Source organism: Strigops habroptila, chromosome 15 (genome assembly GCF_004027225.2).
Source record: "Strigops habroptila isolate Jane chromosome 15, bStrHab1.2.pri, whole genome shotgun sequence".
Classification (NCBI taxonomy): Eukaryota; Metazoa; Chordata; class Aves; order Psittaciformes; family Psittacidae; genus Strigops; species Strigops habroptila.
Genome location: NC_044291.2, coordinates 1,417,536 through 1,444,478, shown reverse-complemented (window position 1 = coordinate 1,444,478; position 26,943 = coordinate 1,417,536). Strand labels below are relative to the sequence as shown.

The following is a 26,943-nucleotide window of genomic DNA, read 5'->3' as shown; positions in this document are numbered from 1 at the left end:
GTGCTGTGCCATTCTCCTCTTGCAATAACGTGCAGGTGTGGTGTCTGCACCTTGCTGTGTGTCCGGCCCTGCTGCGGTCGCTCTGAAGGTAAGGGCTGGAGCACTGCAATGGGATGTTGACCGCGGGGACAAGCATGTCCTGCAGCCACCCCGCTGCCGGTGCTACCTGCGCGGCGGAGGGGTGGCAGCGCAGCGGGGTGCTCGGCCCCGCTCACCCCGTCCCACCGGGCGGAGGAGGAGGAGGAGGAAGGGCCGCTGCCCGCCGCGGGGCTGACATCAGCCGGAGGAGGGGCCTGCCCGCGAGTTTCTTTGCTCGGTGCATCACTTCCCGCCGCTGCCATACTCCGCTGCCCGGTGCCGGGCTGCAGCCGCGCCTGCCTCCGCCGCGGCGGGCGGCTCGGCTCGGCTCGGCGGGGCCGGTGCCCATGGCGAGCCAGCCCGGCGGGGACAGCCCGGGCGCCGCCGCCCGCCGGCTCTACTCGAGGTGAGCGGGGTTGTGGGGGGAGCCCGGCCCGGCCCCGCGGAGCCCCGGGGCCCCTCGCCGGGAGGGAGCGGGGCGGGGGCCCCGGCAGCGCTCATCCGTGCGGACGGAGAAGCTGTTGCAGGGCTGGGGACCCGCGGGAGCGGCGTGGGGGACGACGGAGGGGACGATGTGGTGGTCCCGCCGTGGGGCAGCGCTTCTTTCGGGTGTAGGATGGTGGGTGCTGAGAGGGGGGGAGCTGTGGCTTTCCTTGGCGCTAGCCCGGGGTGAGCAGCTCCGCCTGTTAGAGAGGCTGATGCTGAAGCCCGCTCTGTGCTGGGCATTTGCATGGGAGGTTCCTGCTCGCACTGCAGAGACTTAAGTCTCAGCTTTAAAATTGGGCGCTACAGAAATTCACACAAGGCTGGGAAAAAATAGCTTCAGGCTGTCTGGTGTTCGCGAAAATGCTGTGCCTTGCCTGCTCTTTTCATTTAGATAAAGTCTAAAGTGGAGTCATTTGAGGCCTTATGGCATTGCTTGGAGTGTGGTTCGTATTGTTGTTCATCCTCGTTGTGCTTTATTTCTCCTCTAGCAGACAGAAGTGGAGGTAATGCAGTATCTGGGCTAGAGGGCAAAACAAAAAAGAGTACTTGAGGTATACGCAGTGTAGTAACTGCTCATCAGTTCTCCTTGCGATGATTAGCACAGCAGCTAGTGGGTTGTGTAGTTTAATGAGTAGTAGGACAGCAGGTGGGGTTGGGTTTGCTGTATAGCAACTCATGGGAAAATGAAAAGCGAACTCGGAGTTCAAGCTGCTGCTCTGCCTGCCCTGGTGGAGGAGCACCCGGGCTGTTAACCAGCTGCATCTTTGCCCTTCTTTCTCACTTGTTTTTCTTGAAAACTTTATAGGGGATAGACTTTGCTCATTTTTGTGAAGAAAATCGGGGGAGGGGGACGACAACTGTGTACTGCTGTCGTGTCTGGCACAGTTATAACAGCCCTTTAGTGGGGAGAGACTAGAAGAGAAACGGGAAGCATCTCTCCTGTGCTTTATTCTGGGGGGCTCTGGCAGGGCCCGTGGTGGTAAAATTCCCTGCATGCTCTTTGGACTTGCTCTCAGGCCTGGAAAGTACATGTCAGTGTTACTCTGTCTTTACTATGCTGTTTTAACCAGAGTTGTAACTTAGAGTTTCTTTCTGAACTTCACTTGTTTCACAGTATGGAAACTTCTAGCTTGAAGTATGTGGCTCTAAACTCCATCCAATAGGTATATCTGGGGTGATAGATGGAACCAGGTGGGCTGTCTGGGTGGAAAAGCCACACTGACTGGAATCCAAGCCTTTCCCAGTGTGGGGGGGTTGTTTTTTGGCCTGGGAGCAGTAACTCAGGTGTAAGAACCACAGAAGGTGCAGGTGCAGGCAGGGGATGCCAGACCCCTGATCTGGGGGGCTGGAGGAGATGCTCCTTCTAACAAGAGAGATGGGGTGGAAGGAAGTATGCCACAAACCTGAAAGTGTTTGTTCATTTTACTGCATCTCTTGGCATTTCCCTAAATTCCACCCATCCCAAGCAAAGGTGTGTGTCCTGTTGTGCTCGCAGCAGGATCCTGTTGCTGCCTGGGTCAAACTCCAGAGACCAAAGTTGGGAGTATCTCTGCTGCAACAATAATACACCGTGTTTTACAGAAGAGCTCCTGTGCAGCTCTGTGTGTCCACTCTCACCTTTCTGGTGCTGTTTATTTTGTTGCTGTTGACTTGTTGGGACAACAGGGCTTGGGAAGCAGGGAGCAGCCGTGGCTCCCTACAGGCTGCTGTGGCTGCAGTGCCCAGCTCCTGGCATTGAACGTGGGGTCTCTGCTGGGGCTTGTTGGAAACATCAAACTCCGTGATTGTACTCCACAAACTTGAGTTGAGCAAGTTCTGCAAGAGCCTGAGTCGATGCTTTACCTTCCTTGGGGGTTTGATCTGGTGCTAATATAAGTGTGTGTAACCTCTGAGGACTTCTGTTGGGTCTGGGCTGTGGGAGCTGTGAAATACCTGCTTGCAGCAGGTGCCTGCTCCTTGCTGCCACAGATACTCTCAGTTGTGTTCTCGTGCTGGCTGACCTTGATTGCGTAGGAAGCACCAAGCCCATGAGATGACTCCCCTGGGCCATGGTTCCTGAGGGTGTGTCAAGCTCATGATAGGGTCAGGCCAGTGCCCAGAGAGCTCCCCTGGATTCGGCTCTTTGCTTAAAAAGGCCACTCTAGAGAGTTCCAAGTGTGGAAGTGAGGCACAGGCATGTTATGGGGAAACCATTGCTGTGCTGCGCTGACATCACAGATGTTATTGATCCCCAAGCAGAAAGAACGTTATCTATTGCTGCAATTAGACCAGAAATGTATAAATCTATAAATCTGGCACGAAAGCTCAGATTAAAGCGCGTATCGTCCCTCCCCTGCTCTGGCTCTCTCCAGTGCTGTGTGTTTTCAGCAGAGCTGCTGGGGTTTGTGATGTTTAACAACTTCTCTTGATTGTATCCTCAACAGTCTCCATCTCGCTCATTAACATCACTACGGCGGTACCTGACCTGAATGTGCTGCGGGCAATTAGTGTCTGAGCACCAGGATCTCCAGAGGAGGGAAAGCTGAGGTGGAAGAGTTGTTGGCCTCCTGATGTGGAAGGCAGTGAGAAGGGGCATAGCTCAGCACAGTGGTTAAGGCAGAATAAACCAGTGTTTGCGAAGGAAATTGGAAAGAAAGCCCACCATTAGAGTGGGCCTCCCTCGGGAATGGTTCCTGTTCTTTTTGTGCGTACCCAAGGGAACACAGCTCCATGTAATATTCCCATCGTTTTCCTGCTGCTAGTGCTTGTAAAGTAAACTTTCAAAACTCTAAGTCTGGACTTCCTATAACACTAAAAGCAATGTTGCCTCTTTCATTCGAAAGGAAAAGCAAAGTTACATATTACTTGCTTTTAAGATGCATTTATCCTCTTTGGAAGAGGTGGTGTTAATTGTATCAGCCTCGGGTGAAAGTTAGCACCCCCAGCAGTGCTACTTTTGGTGTTCGTGAGGAATTTCACTGCATACTCAAGTGAAGGAGCCTTCTGGGTGCTAACCACTGGCTCCGTGCTAACCTGGGCTGGATTTAAGCAGCAGTGTGGTGCCAAAGAGCTTTGTGCCTGGCTACAAATCCTCTGATCCGGAGGGCTGGGGAGCTGCTGGCTCACAGGAGGGTGGCAGACGCTGCTGCAGGGTTGGTCTGGTTGTGCTGTGCATGCTCTGAGCAGCCATGTGGCCGGCAGCCAGAGCTGTGCTGGAGCTCACAGGACGTGCTGGGATGCTGATGCCTGGGGTAGCTCCTGATGGGTGCATGGCAAGTAACTACTTGTAGGTCTTTGCCTTATAGAAATGCCTGGAGTTGGTGCAGTGATATCTGTTGTGCAAGCAGGACCTATGTAGAGAAGACAATGTTTGTGATTTTCCTGCTGAAAATGACATTGTCATGAGTGCTGTGACTGAAGGTGCTCTGTCCTGGGCGGGCAGATTTGCAGTGGAGGGTAGTTGGCATCACAGTGAAAACGTGGTGTTCCGTACCACAAGAAAGCCGGGAATGGCCCTTCTAAAATCTCTCTTCACTCCACAGATCAAACTTGAAATTCCTTGATTATTACATTTGAGAGTGCTGATTGAGAGCTTTCTGAAAGGTTCCAACTTCTCTGGAGGCCTGCAGTCAGCCTCCATTAGGTAGAAGGATGTGAAAACAGCACAAACATCTTTAAAATAGCTGTGCTACATCATAGGTGGCCTGAGTAAAAATTACAGGACAGCTGAGCACGCAGGGCTGGGTGTGCTGGCATCTGGTTTGGGGCATTTAGAGCAACTCATTCATAGTTTCAGCATCTGTGAGTACTGTGGTCATCCCAGCACGGAGCCAGGTGGGACAGTGTCTCCAGCACAGCAGCAAGAGGGACCCTTGCTGGTCAGGCCTTGGACTGGGAACCAGCCCCTGGTGCTGTGCAGGTTTCCCCGGGACCTTGGGCACCCTTTTTGATTCTTCTGTGTTTTACTTTGTGGAACGCAGGCAGAGAAGCTCTTTTTCCCTTCTCCTTTTGGTCTCTGACATTAGATGGCTAGAGGATATAGCTTGTACCTGTGCAGTGCCCCTGCCGCAGCCTGATCTTCATCTTACTTCTGACCTCTAGGTGCTGCTGCAATCCAAACGATTGTTGTCTGCAGGGTGTTAATTTGATGTGTGGGTGCATGTGTAAACCAAGCTGAGGTGATACATGGCACTTTCCATGCTGACTTGCACCTCAGTGACTCAGGTTATGCCAGACCTGCTTGTTGTGCAAGAGCTGTCCCTCTGGATTCTTTGTCCCAAAACACTTCACATTGTATAAGGCATCTGTGCCAAGCAGACTAGAAAGAACTTTGTGCATTGGCCATGTGTTTGTGGGTTATATGGTGTTTGCTACTCTGTCAGCTAAAGTCAAAAAAGCTTATGCGGCTCGTGTGGCCTGAGGACATCTCTTGAAGCCAGTTCCCTGTGAGAGGAGTGTGGACACTTGGTTTGGTCGCACCAGGAACGGAGAGCTGGCTCTGGAATCGAGGCAGCCTTTGACTCTTCCCAGCTGAGTGCTGCCTGTGAAGCACGAGTGAGCTGCAAGCCCGGTGCTCCATGACTAACCACTGAGGTGCCTTTTGCCTGCTGTTGTGTTAGTCATCAGATGCATTCCTCCTGGGAAAGCATCTGAAAGAGTTCATGGCTAACATGTCTTGTATTTTTGTGCTTTAGGTGATGTCCAAACTTGTATTCAGCCTTGCTGGAAAAACAGGTTTGAACTCTGCCAGGTCTTAGGCTGCAAGAAGCCACCAGCAGCAAATTCCTTGGAGGGATGCATCTTATTTCACTCTTGATGTTGTTCTGCTTTAAAAACTATTATATTTTCCAAGTGTACATACTTCCCCCCCTTCCAGTCCTGCTCTGTGTGCTGCTTCCAGCCCAGCTTCCAGAACTCAAAGCCGCTTCCCTGTTATAAAGAAAAAAATACTTATGCCAACCAAAGCCACAAAGCAAAAGCCCCTCCTGTGCCTGGGCACACAGGCTGCATCTCCCAACCACAGAGTGGGGCTCTTCAATTCCAGGCTATTTATACTGCCAGTGGGAAAGCTTTCCACTGACCCAGCTGCTCCTCCCTAGAGACACTCTCAGTTAAATGTTATTTGACAGATATGTTTTTCAACTGGCTTAGATTTAACTGGGATAAATGGGATATTTTTTTCCCCACCGAAAGCTGAAGAAAGGAATAATCTTGTTGGAAGGCTGCTTGTGTTCAGAGTCAGGTCTGTCTGTTGCCTAATGTACTAAGCACACCCCACAACAAGAAAGGTCACAGTCCTGCCAGTGCTTGGGGAGGGAGGACAAGGGGAAAGGGACACCAGCACCAGCTGCCTCTGGCTTGGAGCACAGCAGCTCTGAACAATGCCCTGCAATGTTATGCAACTGCCTGGGGAAGGAAGTGGAAATTTATCATTACAGTGCAGTTTCAAGGGCAATATTCAATGAGCAATTTGCAGCACAAGCCTGTGTTGAACTGCCTTAACTAACTTCTCCCAGGAGCAGATGACAGGGCTGGTAAGGGCAGTAGCCATGGCCTCTGCTCCACCAGGTGTGGAGCAAATACAGGCTCTTCTTAGAGCAGAGTCTGAGGCATTGGGCTGAGAGTCTTCCGAGTGAGCAGCCAAAGCCCAGGCCAGTGTAATGACCTGATCCCGCAAGTGCCTGACTGATCACTGTCCCATGAAAGCCTGGGAAAGGAGGAGCAAGCATGTGCTGAAGCACCTCATCGGTATCTTTGCTCGCTCTTCTTTCAGTGGAAGCAATAAAAAGACCCCTCCGTAAGGCCCCAGACAGTGGAGCAGCAACACAAACCCTGCATGAATTACTTGAAGTCAGTGCTACTATGTGATCACTACCTTCAGGGTAGAAATAAATAGCTTACCAATCTTCTATTCCCAGTTTTCTTTCAGCAAGAGGATTTTGCCCAGGGATGACAGGCACTGGAACTAGAGGCCTTCCCTTTCTCACTCTGAGATTAGAATTGATGTAGCTAAAGAAGCTTCATCTTCTGCTGTGAGTCAGTGGCTCTGTGCAGCTGCTAAACCTGAAGGAATTTTGAATAAAGAATATTGGATTGTCTTGTCTCTCCTCATGCTTTGCTGTTACCTTTTGCATTCACATCTCTGGAGCAGCCAGAGGGGCTTTCCTCTGGGAGTCTGGGGCTAATGCAGCTTTCTCCCAGATGCTGCAGGAGAGAGATTAGGAAAATGGATTTAAAGCAGGGAAACGCCTATGTTATTAGTATCCCATAACTCAGTGTAGAAGCTATCTCATGTTGAGCCCTGGCTCCACCTGAGATCAGATGTTTTGTCTTGGAAGCTGCTTTTAAAAATGTATGGCTGAAACTTAGAGCTGAGAGCTGATGTCTGTGGATTGCTGCAGGAGCTGCCGCTGTGCTCTGCTCCTGGGAAGCAGCTCTCACACGTGCTGTGTGAGAGGGCTCCTCTCCTGCCCTGGCGATCAGCTCCAGTTCCTCCCACACTCCAGCTCGGGGGAACACACGGAGATGGTGGAAGGGAAGCGCTGCCCCCCTGAGCCCCTTCCCTGGGCGCTGTGCGGGGCTTGTGTGGGCACAGGGCTGGCTGCTGAGCGTGATGGGACCTGATTCACAACCTTCCTCGTGCCTGCTCCATCCAGCCTGGGGAGGAGGAATGCCTCCTGCTGCAGGGTTGTAGCAGGCTCAGCACAGGGACACCAGCCTTGCCACGGGGCTTGTAGTGTTGTGGCACCACAGTTAAGAGCTGTGTTGAATGCACAAGGGGAAGCTCCAGCACGCTGCTGGGACATGCAAGTGGCCCATGTGAGGGTGGTGGCTCCATCCCTGGCAGTGTTCAAGGCCAGGTTGGACACAGGGGCTTGGAGCAACCTGCTCTAGTGGAAGGTGTCCCTGCCCGTGGCAGGGGGCTGGAACTGGATGAGCTTTAAGGTCCCTTCAACCCAAACCAGTCTGGGATTCTGTAATCCACACTGCAGAGCTGAGGTTGTTCTTTGTGCACTCCCTCTGTGGAGAACCCATTAATGCCTGAGGAGAGCTGGAAAGTGCTGGTTAATATTCATCTCTCTGGGGCTATTTGTTAATTACTGTTTGTGTTATGGTGCTGCCTGGTGTCCTGCGCTGCTGCACTGGACTCAGTGGGTCCTGGAAGGGTTAAATCCATTCCAGGGTTTTGGAATGCTTGGTAAGCATCAGTATTTTATTGCAGCCTTTCTGCGAAATATCATTCCTGTTTTCAAGGGTGAGAAATTGTAGAGTCTTCAGGGTGAAAGTGAATATAGGTGGCAAAGCTAGGAGCTGAATGTCCTGACTCCCACTCCTTCCCTTCAGCACTTCTGACCCATGTCAGGGAGGTTAACTGTGAATTGGAGACCTTGACTTTGTTACTGACCTGTGCAGGGCAGCACTTCCATGGCATGGTGTTACAATGGTTCTACTGTTCTGCTTAATACAGGAGGGACCAAACTGTTGTGTAAAGGGAATTACCAGCTGGCGAATGAAATACCAGGTTCTGCCCATTTACGAGGTGTGCCTTGTGGTGGGAATGCTACAAACCACAGGCCCTGGGAGAGGAAGAGGAGCAGCCTGGGTGGCCATGGGATCTGGTCACCATGAAGAGCCCAGCTCCAGGTATTGGCTTGAAGCAAGCACAGCAGCAGCCCTGGGCTGTCAGAGTGCTCAGGCACTTGTGACCCTGCAGTGATCTGTCTCTCAGGCTTTGAGAAGAGACCAGTTAATTTAGAAAGGGAGAGAGGGACACTGAGAAAAATGTTCCCTGTCAGAAAATTACCTGCAAGTTAAATCACATCAGAACTGAGTGAGTTCCTGGGTGCCCTGCTGGAGGGGTGCTTGTCTCTGGGCTGTGGTGAAAGATGGAGAGAGAAAACCACACATCTTGATTCTTGCAGTCAGGCAGGAAGCTCTTGGTATGGGCAGCAGCTGCCGGTGCATTGGGGAGGGTCTGTTGTTGCTGTATTCCAGCTGTGCTCTTATAAAGTTATTGTGTTGTGGCTGATACTGCTTCAGAAAACAGGCCCTTCTTTAGCAACTGTCTGCAGAGATTTGTGTGGAGAAGATTGGGGATTGTATCTTGCTGCAAAACACAAGCCATCAGATCCGGCTTGTTTGCTGGCCAAGCTCGCTGCAGCAGGAAGGCAGGACCAGAAACCACCAGTGACTAAACAAATGGAAACATCTAACATTCTAAGCAATGGGGGGTTCTCTTTCCTTTCTGACAAATCAGCCCTTCTGGTTTCAGTGAGGAGCAGCAGCTTGGGAGACCTGTGGGCCAGCATCTATCTCATGGCGAGTGAACAGGGACTTGCATATGTAAATGCAGATGAATGTCCTGGAATCAGGAGGCTCCACGTGTGCCTTGAGGCATTTCCTGGCCTCTGAGTTCAGCCGAGTGTCTGAGCTCCCGCGTGGTCTAAATAATAAAACACATGAGTTCACTCAATGCACCCGGAATTTCCAGGCTGCAGCCCTTGGCCTCTCCTGTATCCGTTGCTGCCATCAGGGCTGTAATCCAGGAAACTGCAAGCATCAACTAGTTGGTGGATTGAAGTCTGTGGCTTGGTGCTTTCCTGTGTAAAGCCAGAGAAGAAAGGGAGGCTCTTGTGCCATCCACATCCATGTGCACACTGGGAGTGCAAACAGCAGTGTGCCAGCAAGCACCACAGGCTGTCTGAGGAGATCACGTTCCACAGGGAGCACTGACTGTGTTCAGGTGTTCAAGGAGTTAACAGTGAAATGCTTGAAAATACCCATTTTTCTCTGGAAAAAAATGAAAACTTGCTCAGCAAAATGTACATTTGGTTCAATCAAACCATTCTTTGGCATCTGTGTTTTTGGCAGAAAGTTGTCATTGGTCCTGCCATTGAATGACTGTTTTGCAGAGTTGTGTGAGACGTCAGGAGTGGAAAAAGCAAGCCTGTGAAAGCTGCACGGTGTTGAGATGCTGGCCTGGCCTTCCTGAGACATTAGGCAGAAGCTGTTCCCTGTGAGGGTGCTGAGGTGCTGGCACGGGGTGCCCAGAGAAGCTGTGGCTGCCCCATCCCTGGCAGTGTTCAAGGCCAGGTTGGACACAGGGGCTTGGAGCAACCTGCTCTAGTGGAAGGTGTCCCTGCCCGTGGCAGGGGTTGGAACTGGATGAGCTTTAAGGTCCCTTCAACCCAAACCATTCCATGATTCGATTAGGAGTGAGCAGAGAAAGCTCTTGTGTGCCCTGCCCTTGGCTCCCTCCCACTGAACAAAATGACCTTCTGTAGTGAAAATATCTCTGTGTGAAGGACCCTGGGTGAGGGTCTGAGCTGTGGTTTCAGGGAGCCCTTTGAGGTTTGCTGGAGCAGGGTCAGCCTCCAGCCGTGCCTGGTGAAGCTCCAGGCTCTGCAGAGGGCAGAGCTCACCTGCCCAGGTGGCCGTGGGGAGGAGGGTGATGCTCCACAGACCCGGCTCCAGTGAGAACTGAGTCACTTGTCATGGCTGGCGGCTCTCTGGGGCTGGTTGCCTGAGGCTAACTTGGCATACAGACAGGAGACGTAAAACTGTAGCTATCTATATACACAGAGGAGAGAAAAGTAACAGCTCAAAATGTGTGACTGGAATGAAAATTTAAAGCAGGATTCCCAATTAAAGCTGTGCGTGTTGGAGGATGTACCCGCTCCTGAAGGCTCAAAGGCACAAATGCCGCCGCTCCATAATGCCCTGGATTAAGACCAGGCAGGCTTCTCCAGCACACGAAATCCGTGTGGAAGCGGAGTTGTTCCTGCACATCAGCAGCTTGCCCAGCCCGCCACCCCTGCAGGTGAAGGTAAGGAGCTCTCTTGTCACCTCACAGCCCTGTTGCTGCTGCCTGCGTCTCTGTGCTGCCTGCTGTTGTGCCGTGTCTTTCACTGCCAGATGATGATGTCTCTATGCAGGAGCAGGGATTTCTTTCTGAAGACGTACATTATTCAGCAGTCAGGATAAATGAACTCCCTGGATTTGGGCATGTGTGGAGCCCTGGTGCTATATCTTCCCTCTGTCACCAGCGTAAGGCAGAGGGGAGCTGCTAGAGCAGTCTGTGTTCTGTAGAAAGCCATTGCAGTACCCATGAGGTTGTAAGAAGGATCTAACCTAATCCTAAAATAGATCTGTGGAGATGTCTCCACTAGACATTCCTGCTTCTTCTGCCTCCCTAACTGCGTGTTTCCATCAGGCAGGTAATACATGAGATAACATTCAACTTTTGGCTTCATTCTTTTTACATGCATGATAACAAATGCTGTGCCAAAGGGGGCTGTGCAGCAGCAGCAGGGAAGGTCAGGGAGAGAAAGAAACACAGAAAGCGGGGGGAATTGGAAATGAAAGCCATGGAGGATATGGCCTTAGGAAGCTTGCTTTGGGAAGGGTGTCCCCTTTCCAAGGGTGCTGGGCTCTGGCTCTAGCCCAGCAGGCGCGGATGGCTGCCGCCATGCACAACCAAGGCAGAACACCCCAGTAGGCTGAGGGTCTGATCCTGCTCTCGGCCAGACTCGGAGCCTCACCCGGTGTCCGAGGGACGGGAGAGTGTCTGCTGTGGTGTGACAGGAGCTGTTGTGTTTGGAGGGAGTGCAGGGTATTTTGCTGGAGTTGATGTGCTGCACGTCTCTACCTTTCTCTGCGAGGAAAACAGAGGAGGCTTTTTGGCATAGGAAAGCTGAAAAATCTGATGCTTCATCCTTTTATTCCCCTTAGCAAAGGCTCAGTTCCAAGAAACACATGAAAGAACAGAGTTTTGGGTTTGGTTTTTGTTTTATTTTTTTCCTAGTAAGTTTTGCAATTCTCAAGAAGCAAATCATTACATGGGCTAACTCATGATTTTGTGATAACAATGAGAAAATTATTAGGGAGAGCATTGGTGTTCTTGCTGTATCCAGGAAGACTTTCCCAGAATTATATTTATACAAATTCCTCCTACAGAAGAACAGGACCAGAATCTGTTTCTCAGAGGCAGACATACCATGGCTTGATGAGATAGGGGTATATGCTTACTTCCTATATCACTATATATAGAGATGGAATTACACTAATTCCATAGTGCTGGAGCAAACCCTGATGTGGAGCTGTGTTGGGGACTTGCCTTCGTGCACTTGTTCATGCAGACGTGCAGTGCAGCGGTGCCAAGCGCTTCCAGGGTAGGTGTTATCCATGGAGCTATACTAGGACAGAAGTGCTAAAAACCTGGGATAATGCGGTGGAGGACTAAGCCATAGGATCATCTGGAAGCTGTGAAACCAGCCTGCAGGGTGCTGGAGCTCCAGGGTTCCCTGCAGGGGCAGCAGACACGGTGCTAGACAGTGGGTCTGCTCTCAGATGAGCGAAGCAGAGTGTAATTCTCACCCTGCACACAAGCTGCGTCACTGGGGGGTGGTGGCCCAGCCTCCTAGGAATCCTGCCACGCTCCGGTTTATGGGCTGCGAGATCAATCTCATGGCACACGTAGATTTTTCCATAATGCCATGAAGAACCCAAAAGTGATTTTGCTGTCTGGATTGCACAGAGGAGCTGCAGAAACTGTGCCTATAGAGATGCTGGTGAGGGCTGCAGAGGACCCTGGCTGATAGCAGAGCTCCTGGGGAGCCTCTGTTTCCTGGTTTTTCAGGTGTGGAATATGATCTTTACAAAACCCAGAGGGATGCCTTGTGGCTGTGCAGCAGCCAGGGAGAGCAGCGGTGTCCTGCACCTGAGCTCTGGCTCTGTTTGCCAAGGCAGCCTTGCAAGTGCATCCGGGCTCATTTCCGAGTTCTAGCACCCCTGACATTTCCAGGAGAGCAGGACAATGCTTTAACAGCCCTCAGAGCAGGAGCCAGCTGCAGACAAACAATGGAGAATTGGTGCAATCTGCTCTGCTACAGCTTTGCCAATGACAATCTGTCCCAGTGTGTGGCATCGCTTCCAGCCCGGACACAAGCTCTGCCCACCCGGAGGAACCACCTTTGGCTTTCTCTGGATTGGGCACAGGGGAAGGGCTGTAATCACCAAGGGAGGAACTGCCACGGGCTCTTGCTGATGTGCCCTGGCTTGATGTCAGCCTCTTCCCTGGTTTTACTAAGTGGCCATTTGAAAAAGGAGCTGTTGCTGAAAAACAATTAGCAGGAACCGAGTTCTGCAGGTTCATGCTGTTCATGTCACTAAAGTCACATCCAGACCCCTTGTAAGTGTGAGCGTTGGTGCTAGAGGGCTGCAGAGCACCCTGAGCAGTCTCCTGGTGAGCTGCAATTGCTCTGCATCTCCCTGGCTCAAAGCCTGGATAGCCCAGGCCCAGGGTGTATGTGTTCAGGTAGATCCCAAAGGCCTCTCCTGGACTGAAATACTTGGCTTGGGCTGAAGGGAAGCAGATGAGGCGGGAAGGAAACAGAACCAAATTGGCTGCAGGCTGCCGAGGAGTCAGTGGAAAAACCACCGTGGTGTGAACTTTGTCATCGTTGCCTTTTACCCTGCATCATGCTGTGCCCTGAGCACGAATCAGTGTGTGGTGGGAAAGAGGCAGTGGGCAGGGGAGGTTTGGGATGAGGCTGTACACGTGCAGGGGGCATGGGCAAGGGGCTGGGGGCTGGGACAGGCAGAGGTGGCTTCCTTTGGCTGGGCTTGACCATGGTCCAGCCCCTGGTGCTGCTGGCACTTGGCAGCATCGTTTCAATGGGTGGTTGTTTTCCTGCTACAAGTCCCTGCTCCAGGGCTGGAGCAATTGGCAAGTTGAGAGAGGAAGGAGAAGAGGGGACTGCAGTTGGAGGGGTTTCCAGGCAGCCTCAGCTGAGGAAAGACTTAGGCCTGTGACCTCTGCATCTCTGGGAAAACAAGGCTTGCTTTCATTTGGCTCCAGGGGAGTAGCCTGGGTGTGCAGGGAAGGAAACCCGCTGATGCTGCTCACCCTGTGCCATGGCACAGCACAACTGGAACAATTGTGCTGGGTGGCATTTGTGAAGCTGAGGCTGACCCTGGCGGCAGGACTGGGGGAGACTGGTGCCTCAATGAGCCCCTGTATAGTGGTGGGTAACAGAAGTTGAGTAAATAAAATGGATAATAAATCATCTGTTTTCATTGTATAGCTGTTAAGTGACTATAAGTTTTTCTGATATATATGGCAACTGTAACCCAATGTATTTTGTAGCAGGATCAGTATATGCTGATTTAAATCAAGCATATATTATTGAGAAGATGTATTGACCTAATTGCTGAAGTCATGTCATAATGAAAAGCCATTCAGACTGCACGTCCTCTCCTGCCCTCTGCTTTCTGAAGTAACTGAAGGAAATAGCACTTCACTTCTGGTGAAATCATCCCAAGGGTGTTGTTTCATTGCAGTGTGATGGATTAATTTCATTGAAGGCAATGTACAAGACAGCAAAATACTCTTGGAAAACTCAGGAAGTTTCCATCATTGTGCTGAGTTCATTTGAAGCATCCTCAGTGACAAAATATGAGTGCCTAAACCTCTGTCCTGCTGCAGGTGCTGGCCTGCTTGGTACTTACTCTGCATGGCAGATGTTAGAGCTGTCACTTTGACTGTGCTCTGCAGCTATGGGGGGGAGGCAGATACTGCCAGCATGGGCTGAGCGTCCTCCTTTGTGCCTCCCGGGATGGAGAGAGCATCCTCAGCCAGGAGCATGGTTAATCCAGCAGCACTTGGCAAACCAGCACTGCTGACCTCTGCAGCCCTGTTCCTGCAGCTCAAATGGTGGTGCTCGGGTTGTACCCTGCTGATCCACCACGCAAAGAAATGATGCTCAAGCTCTTCAGAAGGTTTAATTCTCGCTCCTCTTGAAAGTGAGCTCTTCCTGCAGAGTTCCCCTTCAGAGGCGTTTGATCTGTTCATATGTTTAGCAGATATATTTTTAATATTTTCATTTGGGAGTCAGAACATGTTTTAATGAATTAATTTTCAAATTGGTGTCTCCTTCATTGTACTTTCCTTAGACCCTGAAAGCATTTGCATCTTATAATTTAAGTGCTTTGAAACTGGGCAGCAAGTAAAACTGTTAACCAGGATGATTCACATTTGCACCTCAATCCCATCTGAGCTTCCTCATCTGCTGCAAGTTAATTACATCCCACCACGATCCTTTGATATTTGAGTAATTTTGGAGCACTAAGGCTTAAATTTGTGCTTGTTGCCTTTTAGAGGTTTCACTCCTCAGATGACACAGAAAAATTTAATTGTGTTCTCTGTTCTTGCTCTGGATTAAGCTGTATTATAGGAAGGATTTGGTACATGGATTCAAGATAATTATTACCAGTGTATAACGTGTTGAGAGCCCAGTTCTACCAGATGTAGAGCAGCTTCTAGAGGTCAGGAGTACCTTAATTTCCTGGAGTTGTGGCATCTCTTTGGCCTGCGATCAGAGCCATGGAGGTAAGTCATGGTCAGAGGGGGAGTTGTGAGCAGGGAGTGCTGTGCATGACTTCTGCTTCCAAGCGGGCAATGGGGAGTTTGAATCTGAATTTCTGACAATGATGCAGCTTGTTGGAGCCATTACAATTTGAAATGGGGTCTTATTCAGCTCTGCTAATAAGAGGGTAAATGCAACTAAATACAGCTGTCTTCCTCACTGCCATTTGGTATTTATTAGCAAATATGCAGTGGAATTGAATTCCTTGTAAGTACTGTGCAGCTAATGGCAGATAGCAATTAACTGAAATGACTACTCTTGAGCACTGATGCTGCCATCAGTGAGTGGAAGAGGAAGTCTGGAGCCAGCACACAGACCCAGCAACTTCCAAAACTCCCTATAGTTTTCCCCTCTGGATTCTCTATTTCATGCCCTTATCAAAAGACTGCAGTGAAAATAGCTTCATCTTGGTACTCCCTGGAGCTCCAGCTTGAGCAAACACTTCTCAAGCAGTAGTGTGTGTGTGTGTGTGTGTGTGTGTGTGTGTGTGTGAGTATTACTATTTTCAGTTTGGGGGTCACTGAAAGGATGTGCTGCAATACTACCACCAGTAAAAGTGTGTGGAGTGGAAACCTCCTCCAGATGTGCTGGTGGCACAGAGCTGCAGCACCTCACGTGCTTCAGGCGATGTGAAGGAAGCTGGCCCAGAGGCTTGGAACTGGTCCAGAAGCTGGGAAGGATGGGGCGCAGCGTTCACTGTTCATCTTTGGCCTTTCCTCTCCAAACAATACAAGAGGGTTTGTTTTCTTCACCTCACTAATAAGGTGATGTGTAGGTCAAAGTGACCCAGGGGTTCTGCCCTCCATTGACTGGAGGGAAACCAGCTTCTGTGGCTGGTTTCAAACTACCAGCAGTCATAAAAATGCCAGAGTAATTTCACATGTATGTTGATTTGTTTGTCGCCCTGCCCTGCCAGCCCGTGCTTGATACAGAGCCTTGTGGCGAAGCTGCCTGTCAGGAGGGGCTTGGTGCTGGGGTTGTGATGTGGTGGGAAGCGAGGGGCTGTGCTGCAGGCAGGGAGGCACTGCTGGCCACGCTGCACAAGAGCTGGCTTGGGAGGGAGCGGAGTATCCTCACTAGTGCTGTCCCTGCAGAACAGAGCAGGTTGTTAATGGCTGTGTTGATAAGGAGGTAGGTGCAGGGGAGGATGAGTATTGAATAGGAGGAACTGAGTGATTGATAGGTCTGGAGTCATGGTAATGTAATGATATTTAATGGTATTCTCAGAGCTGGGAGCTCATCATTTGGAAATGAGATTGAGGAGCTGTGTGTATGTGCGGGTGCTACAGTGACTGAGCCCCCAGCCTGCCGAGAGGACAGTGCTGCTGATGAGGAGTGAGGACCCTGCCTGGGGCAGAGTATCCAGAGAGAAACTGCTCCAAGCACATTGTGAGAGTGCCCCAGGCAGAGCAGAGCAGCCTGCAGGGCTGGCCCAGGGCATGAATAGACTCACTGTAATCTTGGGCTGTGCATCGGGAGGATCTGGGAGAGTTTCCAACACGTAGAGAAGCCCACGAAAATGGACCCTACCTCAAGTACATCATAGGCCTTTGCACAGCAGAAGCATGAGCTGGTTGCATGGGATGTGAGCTCCAGTGTGTTCCTGTGCAGGGAAGGGGAACAAACCATCCCTGGGGAGCTGGAGCAGCTCATCCCTGCCATGTTACCCTGCGGTTCAGCCACTGCCTGCTTTCCATGTACAGTGCTATGCTGAGGCTGGGATGGGAGATTCCTGAAGGGGAATAATTCCCAGCTTGATCACGTTCTCTAACGATGTGCTGGCAGTTAATTATTTAAATGCATATTTAGTTAAGCCAGTGAATAGGCATTTACACTGAGCACCTGACACACGTGATCCCTTTCTGACTGGCAAAAAGTGTGTAACTGCCCCTGTCATCAGTGCTCTGAAATTACACTTAGTTTTGTATGCAAGTCAATCAGGCTGCAAGTAAAATGCTAAAATCTGTTGCTTCATTAATTCATATCAATAGAGTCACTAAGGGTTTGGGGGGTTTTGCTACTGTTGGTGGTTTTGGTGTTGGTTTTTTTTCTGCTTTTCCTCCTGTCTAAAAGCTTTGGGTTTTATTCCTGACTTTAGAACTACAGGAGCTCTGATTTTTGAGTTTTGCAATTGCCCCCATTAATATTAATCAAATACCTGTAAATATATATATAATTTAAAGGCAGTTTCACCTGGTCTCTTGCCCTGTGAGGTTTCCAATATTTAAGGCAGCAGACAACTGTCTCCTGGCTCTGTCTTGGCATGATTGTTTTCTGTGCAGCTTGATGGATTTGCGGTCAGCAGGTAAGAGCAGTGAGCACGGCAGCCCTGAGCGTGTGAGAGGGAGGGATGGGGGGAGACAAGTTTAATTCTGGGCACTGTATGGTCTCCTCTGTCTCTGCCTGCCTGGAGCAGATGGGGCTGAGGTGCACACCTGAGAGGTGGGATGTTGCTGTGTCTTTCTCTGGCTTCTGTGGCCATATCTCCTGGCTGCAGGAGCTGTGGCAGCCCCGAGCTTCGGGTCAGTGTGTGGCCCATGATCCTGCTGAGCAGCTCTTGGCTAAAGGCACCCTGTCCTGTTGTTTCCCAGCTGAGCAGGGCGAGGGCAGTGTGGTGACGTCCATGCAGTGTTATTGTCTTGGAATATTTGGCAAGGGAGACCCAAGATTTGGGCTATAGCAGTGTGTTGGAAGGTCTGACTGTAGCTCCAAGGTTTGGAACACAGGTTATGAGTAGTGTTCCCCCTCTGGGGACCTGTATCATCACACGGGTCCTAATTACAGTGCTGTTTTGACAGCAGTCACGGAGATCATTGTTAATGGCACTGATAACACCTCGCACTCCTGGCTTTGGTTCTCACTTGGCAGTGTTCTTGGCATCCCCAGTGCTCCTGGGACCCACGCTGCCTTCTCTGCGTTGCTTGAGAACGTTTGATGTGTACAAGTCCTTGGGTTTTGCTTGTGCACCTTTTGTAAAGGAATGTTTCTGCTCTTTCACTCTCCCAGCTAGCTTGCCAGGCAGCCAAGAGGCAATCTGTGATAGAGATCATCATTAGCTGCTATCTGACAGTGATGAATGACCCTGGGAAATCTTGTTGTTAAAGGCAATATCTGCTCTTCCTGTTCTTCTCTCTTTCTGCTTTTAGATCAGTTATCCTTTAAAGAAGTTAAAGAGGAGGGAGGGTGGCCCTGCTCTGTGTTGAGCTGGGAAGTGATTTCCTCATCCCTGTCACCACACAGTGGAAGGTGACCCTTTTCTTCCTCATAGGACTGTCAGAAGAACATCCATTCCTGGGCTCGAAATCCTCAGCTGTCACATTGATGGGGGCCGTGTGATGTGCCAGCATTATGCCACTCACTCATTCCTCCAGCAGACTGCACGCCAAATCATCTGTGCCCAAACACTGGGTTTCTATTTGGTCTCTTTGTTCTTTTGTTGTGGACCTGGAGTCTGGGATGTGACTGCTGGGAATGCTTGGGTGGAATTCTGCCTGTTGGGAGGAACACACAAATCTGTGAGTGGTTTGCACTGATTTAGGGCAAGGCTTGTGAACAGGGGCCACTTCAAGTGAGCTCCCCCCCTCCCCAGGTCTCTGCTCAAACCCTCATCAGGGATGTACTGTGCTGTCAGCAAAAGGTCGAACGTGGTGGGAGAATTGTGCTAACAAGCTCCAGCATCTTAGCTGTGGAAAAGCAGCTCATGGTCTGCAGTGTCTCTTCTGAACCGCACCAGATGGCCAAGCCCAGCACCTTCAGCTTGTCAGCAGGAATTTGCTGGCTCAGGAGGGCCTGAATCTTCTTTTCTGGTATTAAGATGTGAATAGTACGTACTTGCTGAGGTGGTGCAGGCGCAGGCGTGCTGCATGTGTGTCAGCAGGGGAGGAGGTTAATACCTGGGGGCTGAGGGGTAGAAGGTTGTGCATCTTGGATGGGGATGGTTTGGAGCCCGTTTTAAACGGGCAGAGATGTGCTCTGTGGGATCCACCTTCTGCTCTTCCCCAGTGTGGGAACTGCTCAGATCATTTCTGGAACTTGCAAAGCTTCCTGGGTGGCAGATGGATGAGGCCCCTTTGGAGCCTGGGAGTGCTTCTGCCCCACAGTGACCCTCTTTTGGAGGAACCCTCTGCTCTGCACCTGACAAGGAGAGGAAGTCTTTCTGCTGTTGTATCAAAGAGGCACCAACAGGAACTGCTGATGTGACCCCAGAGGCAAAGTGTTTTGGGAAGAGAACAATACAGAAAGGAGAGAGCTGCCTTGTACCATCTCACGGGCTTTTCTAGGGCCCTTTTTCTTTGGGCAGCATTGAAAGTATGTGAGTGAACCAAGACACTCTTGTTCCTGGATTTCAGCTGTGGACTCTCCTATCTGCTACCTGAAGCCAACAGCAGATGAAGGACATTGTATTTCTTAGAGGAAAGAAGATATTACTTTCTCTGGGTCTCTGGAAACAAAAGCGATGCTCCTTTCCCCTTTCAATGACAGCAGAGAGAAAAAAGTGTCCCAGATAAACACAGTTCAAGATTCCAGTAACTTAATGGCAATCTTGCCCATGTGGATGGAGTGAAAACTGGAGCACAGTGCATGTTGTACAGACGTGAATATGCCATCAGCATCTTTAAAAGCGCAGATGCTGCCTGTGAACTTAAGGGAGAGACCTGTCTGCAAGATTGTTCCAAGCAGACCCCACTCCTGCTGCCTCCTGCTGCCCGTGGGACTGGAGCTCTGCGTCTATGTCCAGAAAATGCGCAACCTGCAGAAGAAGAGGTAGGTGAGGGCTCAGGCATTGCTGCGGGAGGAACCGGGGCTGCAGCTGAGTCTGTCAGTATTGGTGGGTTTCTCCTCTTGTTACTGATGGTTCTCCCTTTGCCAGTCTGTCAAGGTGGGTCAGGTTGGCTCCATTGAGCAGCAGATTCTTATAGTCACCCTTCTGGCCTTTTCTGATGGACAGTGGAGCTGTGGCCTTTGGAAGCTGTTGTTTGTGGAGTGTTTTGATGTGCTTGAGTTTGTTCATTGACCTTTAGTTGGTTCCTCTGCCCTTGGCGTTGTGTTTCTGATGGCTTTTAAGCCTGCAGTGACTGCACTGCACGCAAAGTTGCTTCCCAAAGCAGCCCTGACTGTGGGGCCCTGAGGATGTGGGAAGGGCAGGTGGGGTTTAGGAGTGGGTTGTGTTTCTATTAATAACTGCTATGCTGGAGCCTGGTCCCTTCCCATGGCAGCAGCGTGGTGCAGAGGAAAAGCCTCCTCTCCCCTCCCCTTGTTTGCGTCGGTCCCGGCCTGAGCAGTGACGTTAATCAGCTCAGGCAGGTTCTCTGCAGGGCAGCCTGTGCAAGGACAAGCACATTGTAAGGAAGGGCTGTGTCACCGGGAGGGCACGTCACTGCGTTGTGCTGAGCAGCTACTATGGGAACACCAGGAAAGCACCCAGAGAGTGCGTGTGAAACTGTGTGTGAGTGTATCGGAATGTGGCCCCGAGGCACAGATTTCACTTCTGGTTGGTTCCACTGGCAAATATGGCCTGAGGGAGATGCCACCCTTGGAGGGTGTATCTGGGTTGTGTTGCTGAAGGATTTTCTGTGTGGAGAGGATGGGAACCCTCACTTCAACCTATTCAAATCACAAGTTTGGTTGGAGCTAGGCTGCAGTGCCAAGAGTTAGGGAAACTGCTCTCCAGCTCAGTTTTCAGACTGTTTACACTTGGTGAACTCAGTTTCTCAAAGAGAACCAGGACATTGGGAAGAGTTTTGCTTGTGTTGAAATTTGAACTGGTTATTTTGAAGCTTGGTTCTGTCTGCCATCTTCTAACTGGAATCCACCGTTAATTCCTGTGAGAGTGGCTGACTCCTGCATCTCAGCTGCCTGAATTTAATCTTGCTGATGTGAGTACAAGGTGTTCCTTGTCTGTCTTCAGTTCCAGTCGGCAGAGATTTGTCAGTACCTGATGGTGACACTGGATAACCACTAGTGATCTGCAGACCATGAACGTGCCTGGGGACTGATGGAGGTTTGGTATCATTCCCAAATGGGTCCCTCTAATTCAACATGCTGTAGCAGAAGCTCATTCTTACTAACTTCCATGTGGGCTGGCAAGAGGATCAGCAGAGAGAAGTTAAACAGTTTAGTAACAACAGTCTGAATATTTCTATTTCCCCTATGAAACAGCAGTTGAGGGAGTGATGCTGCACCGGCACCATGAGCAGCCTCCTCGTGCAAGTGAAACAGCCACCCAAATGGGCTTTGCAGTGAGCTTGAAATCAGGTATTTGTGGGGGAGTTTGAGGTGGGAGCTCAGATGAGCAGCATCAATCCTGTTCTCCTTTGCGTTACTCAGTGGTTTTGGGGACAGATGAACAGTGAGACATGAGAGGTCACCAGTATGTTTGGAGGGAGAGTTTCAAACCAACTCTTTCACTATTTTTATGTTCATTGTTTTGCTGTTTGGACAGTCCTTGTGGACAGTCCTGCTCTGGAGGATACCATTGGGCTGCCAAGCGTTGGGTGTTTGGAGCCGTACGGAGCCAACTCAGCAGGGAGGTTGCCAGACAAATAGGATTGGATTTTAGGCAGTTTATGCACTGCTCACAGAGGAACTGGCTTTGTTTCCTGGCAGCTGAGAAAACACCATCCTGCCCATTTGTAGGAAAAATGTATCAGGAATTGGCATTTCATATGCGCATCTCCCCATGCCCCTTGGCAGCAGGCAGAGGCAATGGTGGGTGCAGGCTTGGCCAGAAGATGCTGGAGCACAGCCCTGGAGCAGGAGGAGCTCTGCCCTGAGGTCAGTGGGCACAGGAGGCATGTGGGGGCACGGTGGCAGGTTGTGCCCTCAGGGAGAGGAGCCAGAGCAGTGCAGAGTGCTCTGGGTTGGCCAGCACACCTCAGCCTTGGTCTGCAGAGACCCTGGTTGCAGGGGCTGGGCGCTGGCTCATCATAGGGGTGGTTTGGGGGAAGCATCTTCTAGGGCTCAACAGGAACCTGCTACAGCAGATGTCAGCTGGGCTGCTGCTGTCACAGTGATGACGAGCGAGTTCTCCTCTTGGTGTGGGTACCACAGTCAAACTTCCCGCAAGTACTCTTTGCCTGAGAACAGAGTAGAAACCACTTTTGGACACTTGCTATCTTCCATCTGCCCCTTGCTTTGCTGCCTGCGGACAATGAGCTGTGATTTTCCCTGAGCAGATGTCCCCCTTTGACCTACATGGTTTTGCCTTTTAAAAATCCATTGAGCAGAAATGAAAAAGCCAAAAAGAGCCAAGAGAAGTGTCTGAACAGAGGAGCAGGAACATGCTGTGTCCATCTGCCTTGTGAAGGGGCTGACTTTGCAGAAGCTTTCAAACACGTGCTCTGCCCCCTCTGAGAACTTTGGGTACGTGTGGTCTAGTGGGGACAGCTGGCACTTGGAGAGCACTTGGAGCACTCAGAGGATGACGATCCCCTTCTCTTGAAGCAGCATCCCTGGTCTCGCTCCTCTCTGCTGGCTTGCACTGTGCTCACACTGACAGCACAGTGTGTGCCACTGCCAAAGGTGCTGAGAAACACGAGGGAGGAAAGCTGGGCCGGAGGCTGATGTGCCTGTGGAAAAAGTGACAGCAGGAGAGGTAATGAGAAGCAGACACTGAGCACTGGAAGCTGCTCAGCCAAGAAATTCTGCACAGTCCAGGGTTTTCTCTGGTATCCAAGAAAAATGTGTTATACTTTGGCTACCCTCTCTGTTACCCCGGGAAGGTGGTGCAGGCTGGACAGTCTGGGTACGTGGCTTCTGCAGATGCCATGTTGCTCTTGTCACGTGTGTGCATCTCGAGAGCCAAAAGCCCTGAGTTTCTTGTCCAGATTCCTACTGGGAACCCAGGGGCTGCTTCTGGCCACATGCAGAGGTGGTCTGTACATCTGGATGCTCCTGTGCCTCATGCCTGGTAGGCTGCTTTCTCTGAGGGGCTGATGCCCACCACATCCACTGGAAGCTGGTGTCCACAGCACTGAGGTGTGTGAGCTGCGTGTCCCTGAGTTGTTGTCACCCAAACCGTGTTTGCCCTGGGGCTTGGGGCTGAATGCAGAGAGGCAGCTGCAGGTTTCTTTTCCTGGTGCAGCGAGTAAATTAAAGGTGTCCAGTAAAGGAAACCATTGCATGCAGTGTGGTGCACTGCAGTCCTGCTCCTCTAGAAATAATGGTCTTGCTTTTGGCAGAATGGAGGCGTCCTGCCTGGAGCTGGCCCTGGAAGGAGAGCGCTTGTGCAAGGCTGGGGACTTCAAGGCTGGGGCAGCCTTCTTCGAAGCAGCGGTGCAGGTGGGGACAGAGGACCTGAAGACTCTCAGTGCCATCTACAGCCAGCTGGGCAATGCCTATTTCTACCTAAAGGAGTACTCCAAAGCCCTGGAATACCATAAACATGACCTTACCCTGGCCAGGTAAGCATGGCAGCAATGCTCCATCCTAATTGGATGGGTACAGGCTCATCGGTGGGGCCTGAACCCAGCAGCCTGAGGGAATCTGCCCCAGAAATAAGCATCCAAAACTGGCTCTGAAGCATGGGGTGTCTGTCCTGTGGAGAACTTGGGAGGCAACAGGAATGGGCCAGCCACCTTTAGAGCAGGGAGGAGGGGATAGGGATATGGGTATCAGGATGTGGAGCAAGAGCAGGGCAGTGTCCAGTTCTCCTGTCCCCAGAAACTCATTGTAAGTACACCTGAAGTCATTAGAGCAATTCACCTGATACAGCAAGACAGGGAACAAGGATCTGTCTTGAAAATAGAGGGAGCCTGTATGAAGCACTCCAGCCAGAGGTATGTGCTGGGAGCTGCTGGATGTGGTGTACATACCATGCAGTGCTTGCTGCAGCTTCAATTCTGCTCCAATAGCTGGTGAACAAAAGGTTTTGAGCTCTTTAACACCTCTTCCTTCCTCCCATCATCTTGTAGAACCATTGGGGACCGCATTGGAGAAGCCAAAGCAAGTGGCAACCTTGGGAACACATTGAAAATACTCGGGCAGTTTGATGAAGCTGTTGTTTGTTGCCAGAGACACTTGGACATTTCTCAGGAGCAGGGAGACAAGGTAATCGGTTCATGGCATCCAACAGGAAATATTTCCTAGCTTTAAAAATAACCTGCCTGCAAGTCAGTAAATGTGATAAGGTGAAGGTGGGCTTTGGGAGGAGGTGGAGTGTAAAGCTCTTCCTTCTGGCTGCCATCACAGGTCTCATGCTGCTCACAGCAACAGCTGCCATGACAGTGAAGATGGGAAAGGAAAATGTGGCTTTGACCATCTCTGCCCAGCAATGGAAAAGTCCATATTGGGATGTGAAGTGTAATACCTTGCTGCTCCCTGTTCTTCCTCCCTTTAGGTAGGTGAAGCCAGAGCGCTCTATAATATAGGAAATGTTTACCATGCAAAGGGAAAGCACTTATCTTGGAACATGGCCCAAGACCCAGGCTACCTGCCTCAAGAAGTCAAGGAGACTCTACAGAAAGCTTCAGAATATTATGAGTAAGTATTTAAGCTTGGCCAACTCTTTCTCCTGCAGAGAACAGGGCTGGTCAGGCATCAGTGACTGCTGACATACACACAGGTACTCCCTGGTTCAGCTTCTCCTGTCAGGTCATAATCTGCAGTTGTGGTGTCCCTGTTCTGATGGCAGCTTTCAGGTCACCTGAGCTCTGATAACCATTGGGCTGGTGAGAGCTGCAGGGGTGCAAGATGACAACTTTTGCTGAGTCGTGTAGAAGCATATCTCATAGGGGGTTTTGTTTCCTGGGCCACTGAGGATGTGGGAGCTCTGGAAGATGTTTGCTGCAAAGAATGAGTCTGTGGGCTCAGCGCTGTTAAAAATCTGGCAGCTGAATGAGATTCTGCATGTTGTAATGAGTGAGGAAGATTCCCCTGAGATGCCAAGTTAAAATGGCAAATTCATCTCAAGAAAGGTGAGAGATGGGCTACAGGCTTTTATAGAATTAGAGCTAAAATTCATCGTGGCATCACCTTGCTAAAACTCACTGTAGTTTGGAGTGTGATTATGCAATTAAGTTCAATAGTCTGCTCCCTCTCGGAGCTGTATTTGGAAGCTGCACTACCAGCTCCTGTAGCCCCTGCTGCTCTCTGCTGGCCTTGATGAGAATGGATCCCTGTGTGTCTCCATCACTGGGACCACGAAGACCCAGGGGAAGAGGCTTTCGCTTGAAGTCCTGGTTGGATTTCTTGTGGATCTGTAGTTTATCTTGCTTGTATTATCCTTCATGTTCCTAAATAGTTTCTCGGATCAGCCTGTCCCACGCAGGAAAGTTGTCACCAGACTTCTGGGCAAATGTTTTTCTCCTCCTACTTCAGAGTTTTGCTTCAATAATGCTGCGGGTTTAAGAGCCTTTTTAGATGAAGGGAGTGACAAGATCTTATATCCATCCTCTCACATCTGAGGATGTGATAGTGCCTACATATAACTTGCCATCCTTTTTCCTGAGAATGGTGCATGTAGCAGAGCTAGTGGGTAGATTTGTGCTGGCTGAGAGCTCTGTGTGTGCTGTATGTGTAAAGGGTGGAAAAAACAAGCTAAAGAAATGCTGGGAAGCTCAATAAGCAGAGCCCTGGTATGGGGCTGGATCTTGCCTCTCTCCCCAGGTTTTTCCCTGTCCTGCTGTAGGTAATCTCCTTTCTCCTGTGCTCCTGGTTTTCCCCTGCAAGTGAGGTGCTTGTTTCTTATTTAATGTGGGATCCTGTCAGCCCATGTGTGTGTGAGCACTTGTGAGTACCTGGACACAGCCACAGATTGCTTGAGGTTGAGAGAGCAACAGGGACTTACACCTCTGGATCTACACAAGCTCTTGGAGCTGCAGCTACCGTGGATCACCAGACCTTCACCTGCCAAGGGGTGGCTGTGCACAGGATGGGCGGCTGGGGAGGGGAAATGCCTTCTCCAGGGTTAGCTCTCATTTATGGTGTGGGTTTCTTTGCTGTGCCTCCTGCGGTTGCCTGTTCTCACCAGATGTTACTGCTCTGGTTTCTTTCAGGAGGAACCTGTCCCTGGTGAAGGAGCTGGGTGACAGAGCTGCCCAGGGCCGTGCTTATGGCAACCTTGGCAACACCCAGTACTTACTTGGCAACTTCAGTGAAGCTATAGCCTTCCACAAGGAGGTAGGAGACTGCTGTGCCTTCTCCCTGGGTCCAGGGGCTGAGACTGGATGTTGGGGAGCAGCTTTTCCTTCTCACCACAGCCCAGGAAGTCCTGTGTGTACCCCTGGGACTGGCCCTGTTGCACTAACTCATATTAGTGCACACCTGATGAGCAGCTTGAGGGAAGGGTGCCGTTGGCTTGGAAATCAAAGGAGATACCTAAGGGCAAGTTGCAGCTGGGCCTAGCAAAGCTTTTCTGCTCTTAATTTGTATCCTCCTAGATTTTAATAAACGCAAGCCATGGATTTAATTAAGCTGCTGGAAGAGCTGTTGATCAGGAATAAATGATGCTTGTAGAACATAACTCTCTGTAAAGCTTTGCAGAGGGGTGAGGTGACACAGTCCTTGCCCCATTCAGATGCAGTTCTGCTCCTGTTTCAGCTTCCTTGCAGTGGAGGGTGCTCAGCACCTTGGAATGTCAGCCCTGTCCCAGCTCTTGTGATTCTTACATGCTGGGACAGCAGCCAGCAGGGCTGTGGGAGAAGGGGCTTGGAGAGGGGCAGGAAAACTCTGTAGTATTTGAGACCTGCACGTTAGTCTAGTCAACCACATCCCCCCACAGCCTGACCTACAGCTCTCTGTTGTCCTGTTTATTCACCTGCTGAAGCATGTGCATAGCACCTTTGCGCTTTAGCTAGGGAGATGTGTACTGACCAGGCTGAAGTAGGACTTAGAGGAGGATGTGACATTACTCCCACTTTTCCAAAGGCCCTTTCTGATGCTGAACTGCAAAAGAGGGAGATTTCCTGCTGCATCCAGCCCCAGCAGCACGCGCACCGTTACCTTGGTGGGTGGGAGTTTTGCAAACCAAGATTAA

The 26,943-nt window shown here is 50.7% G+C and overlaps 1 protein-coding gene across 3 annotated transcripts in view; it reads left to right on the top strand.

The window, feature by feature from the left end:
* The first annotated feature begins 294 nt into the window (after positions 1-294).
* GPSM1 (G protein signaling modulator 1) overlaps positions 295-26,943 on the top strand; it is a 72,983-nt gene continuing 46,334 nt past the window's right edge. The window contains exons 1-5 of one of the 3 annotated variants that reach the window (XM_030506927.2): positions 295-484; positions 23,150-23,371; positions 23,882-24,017; positions 24,307-24,449; positions 25,964-26,087. In XM_030506927.2, coding sequence (XP_030362787.1) covers positions 426-484; positions 23,150-23,371; positions 23,882-24,017; positions 24,307-24,449; positions 25,964-26,087 — 684 coding nt within the window. In that variant the 5' untranslated portion in view covers positions 295-425. Of the gene's footprint in view, positions 485-10,348; positions 10,370-23,149; positions 23,372-23,881; positions 24,018-24,306; positions 24,450-25,963; positions 26,088-26,943 lie in introns of those variants that run through there. The other 2 variants (XM_030506928.1, XM_032920306.1) reach the window with 2 other exon arrangements.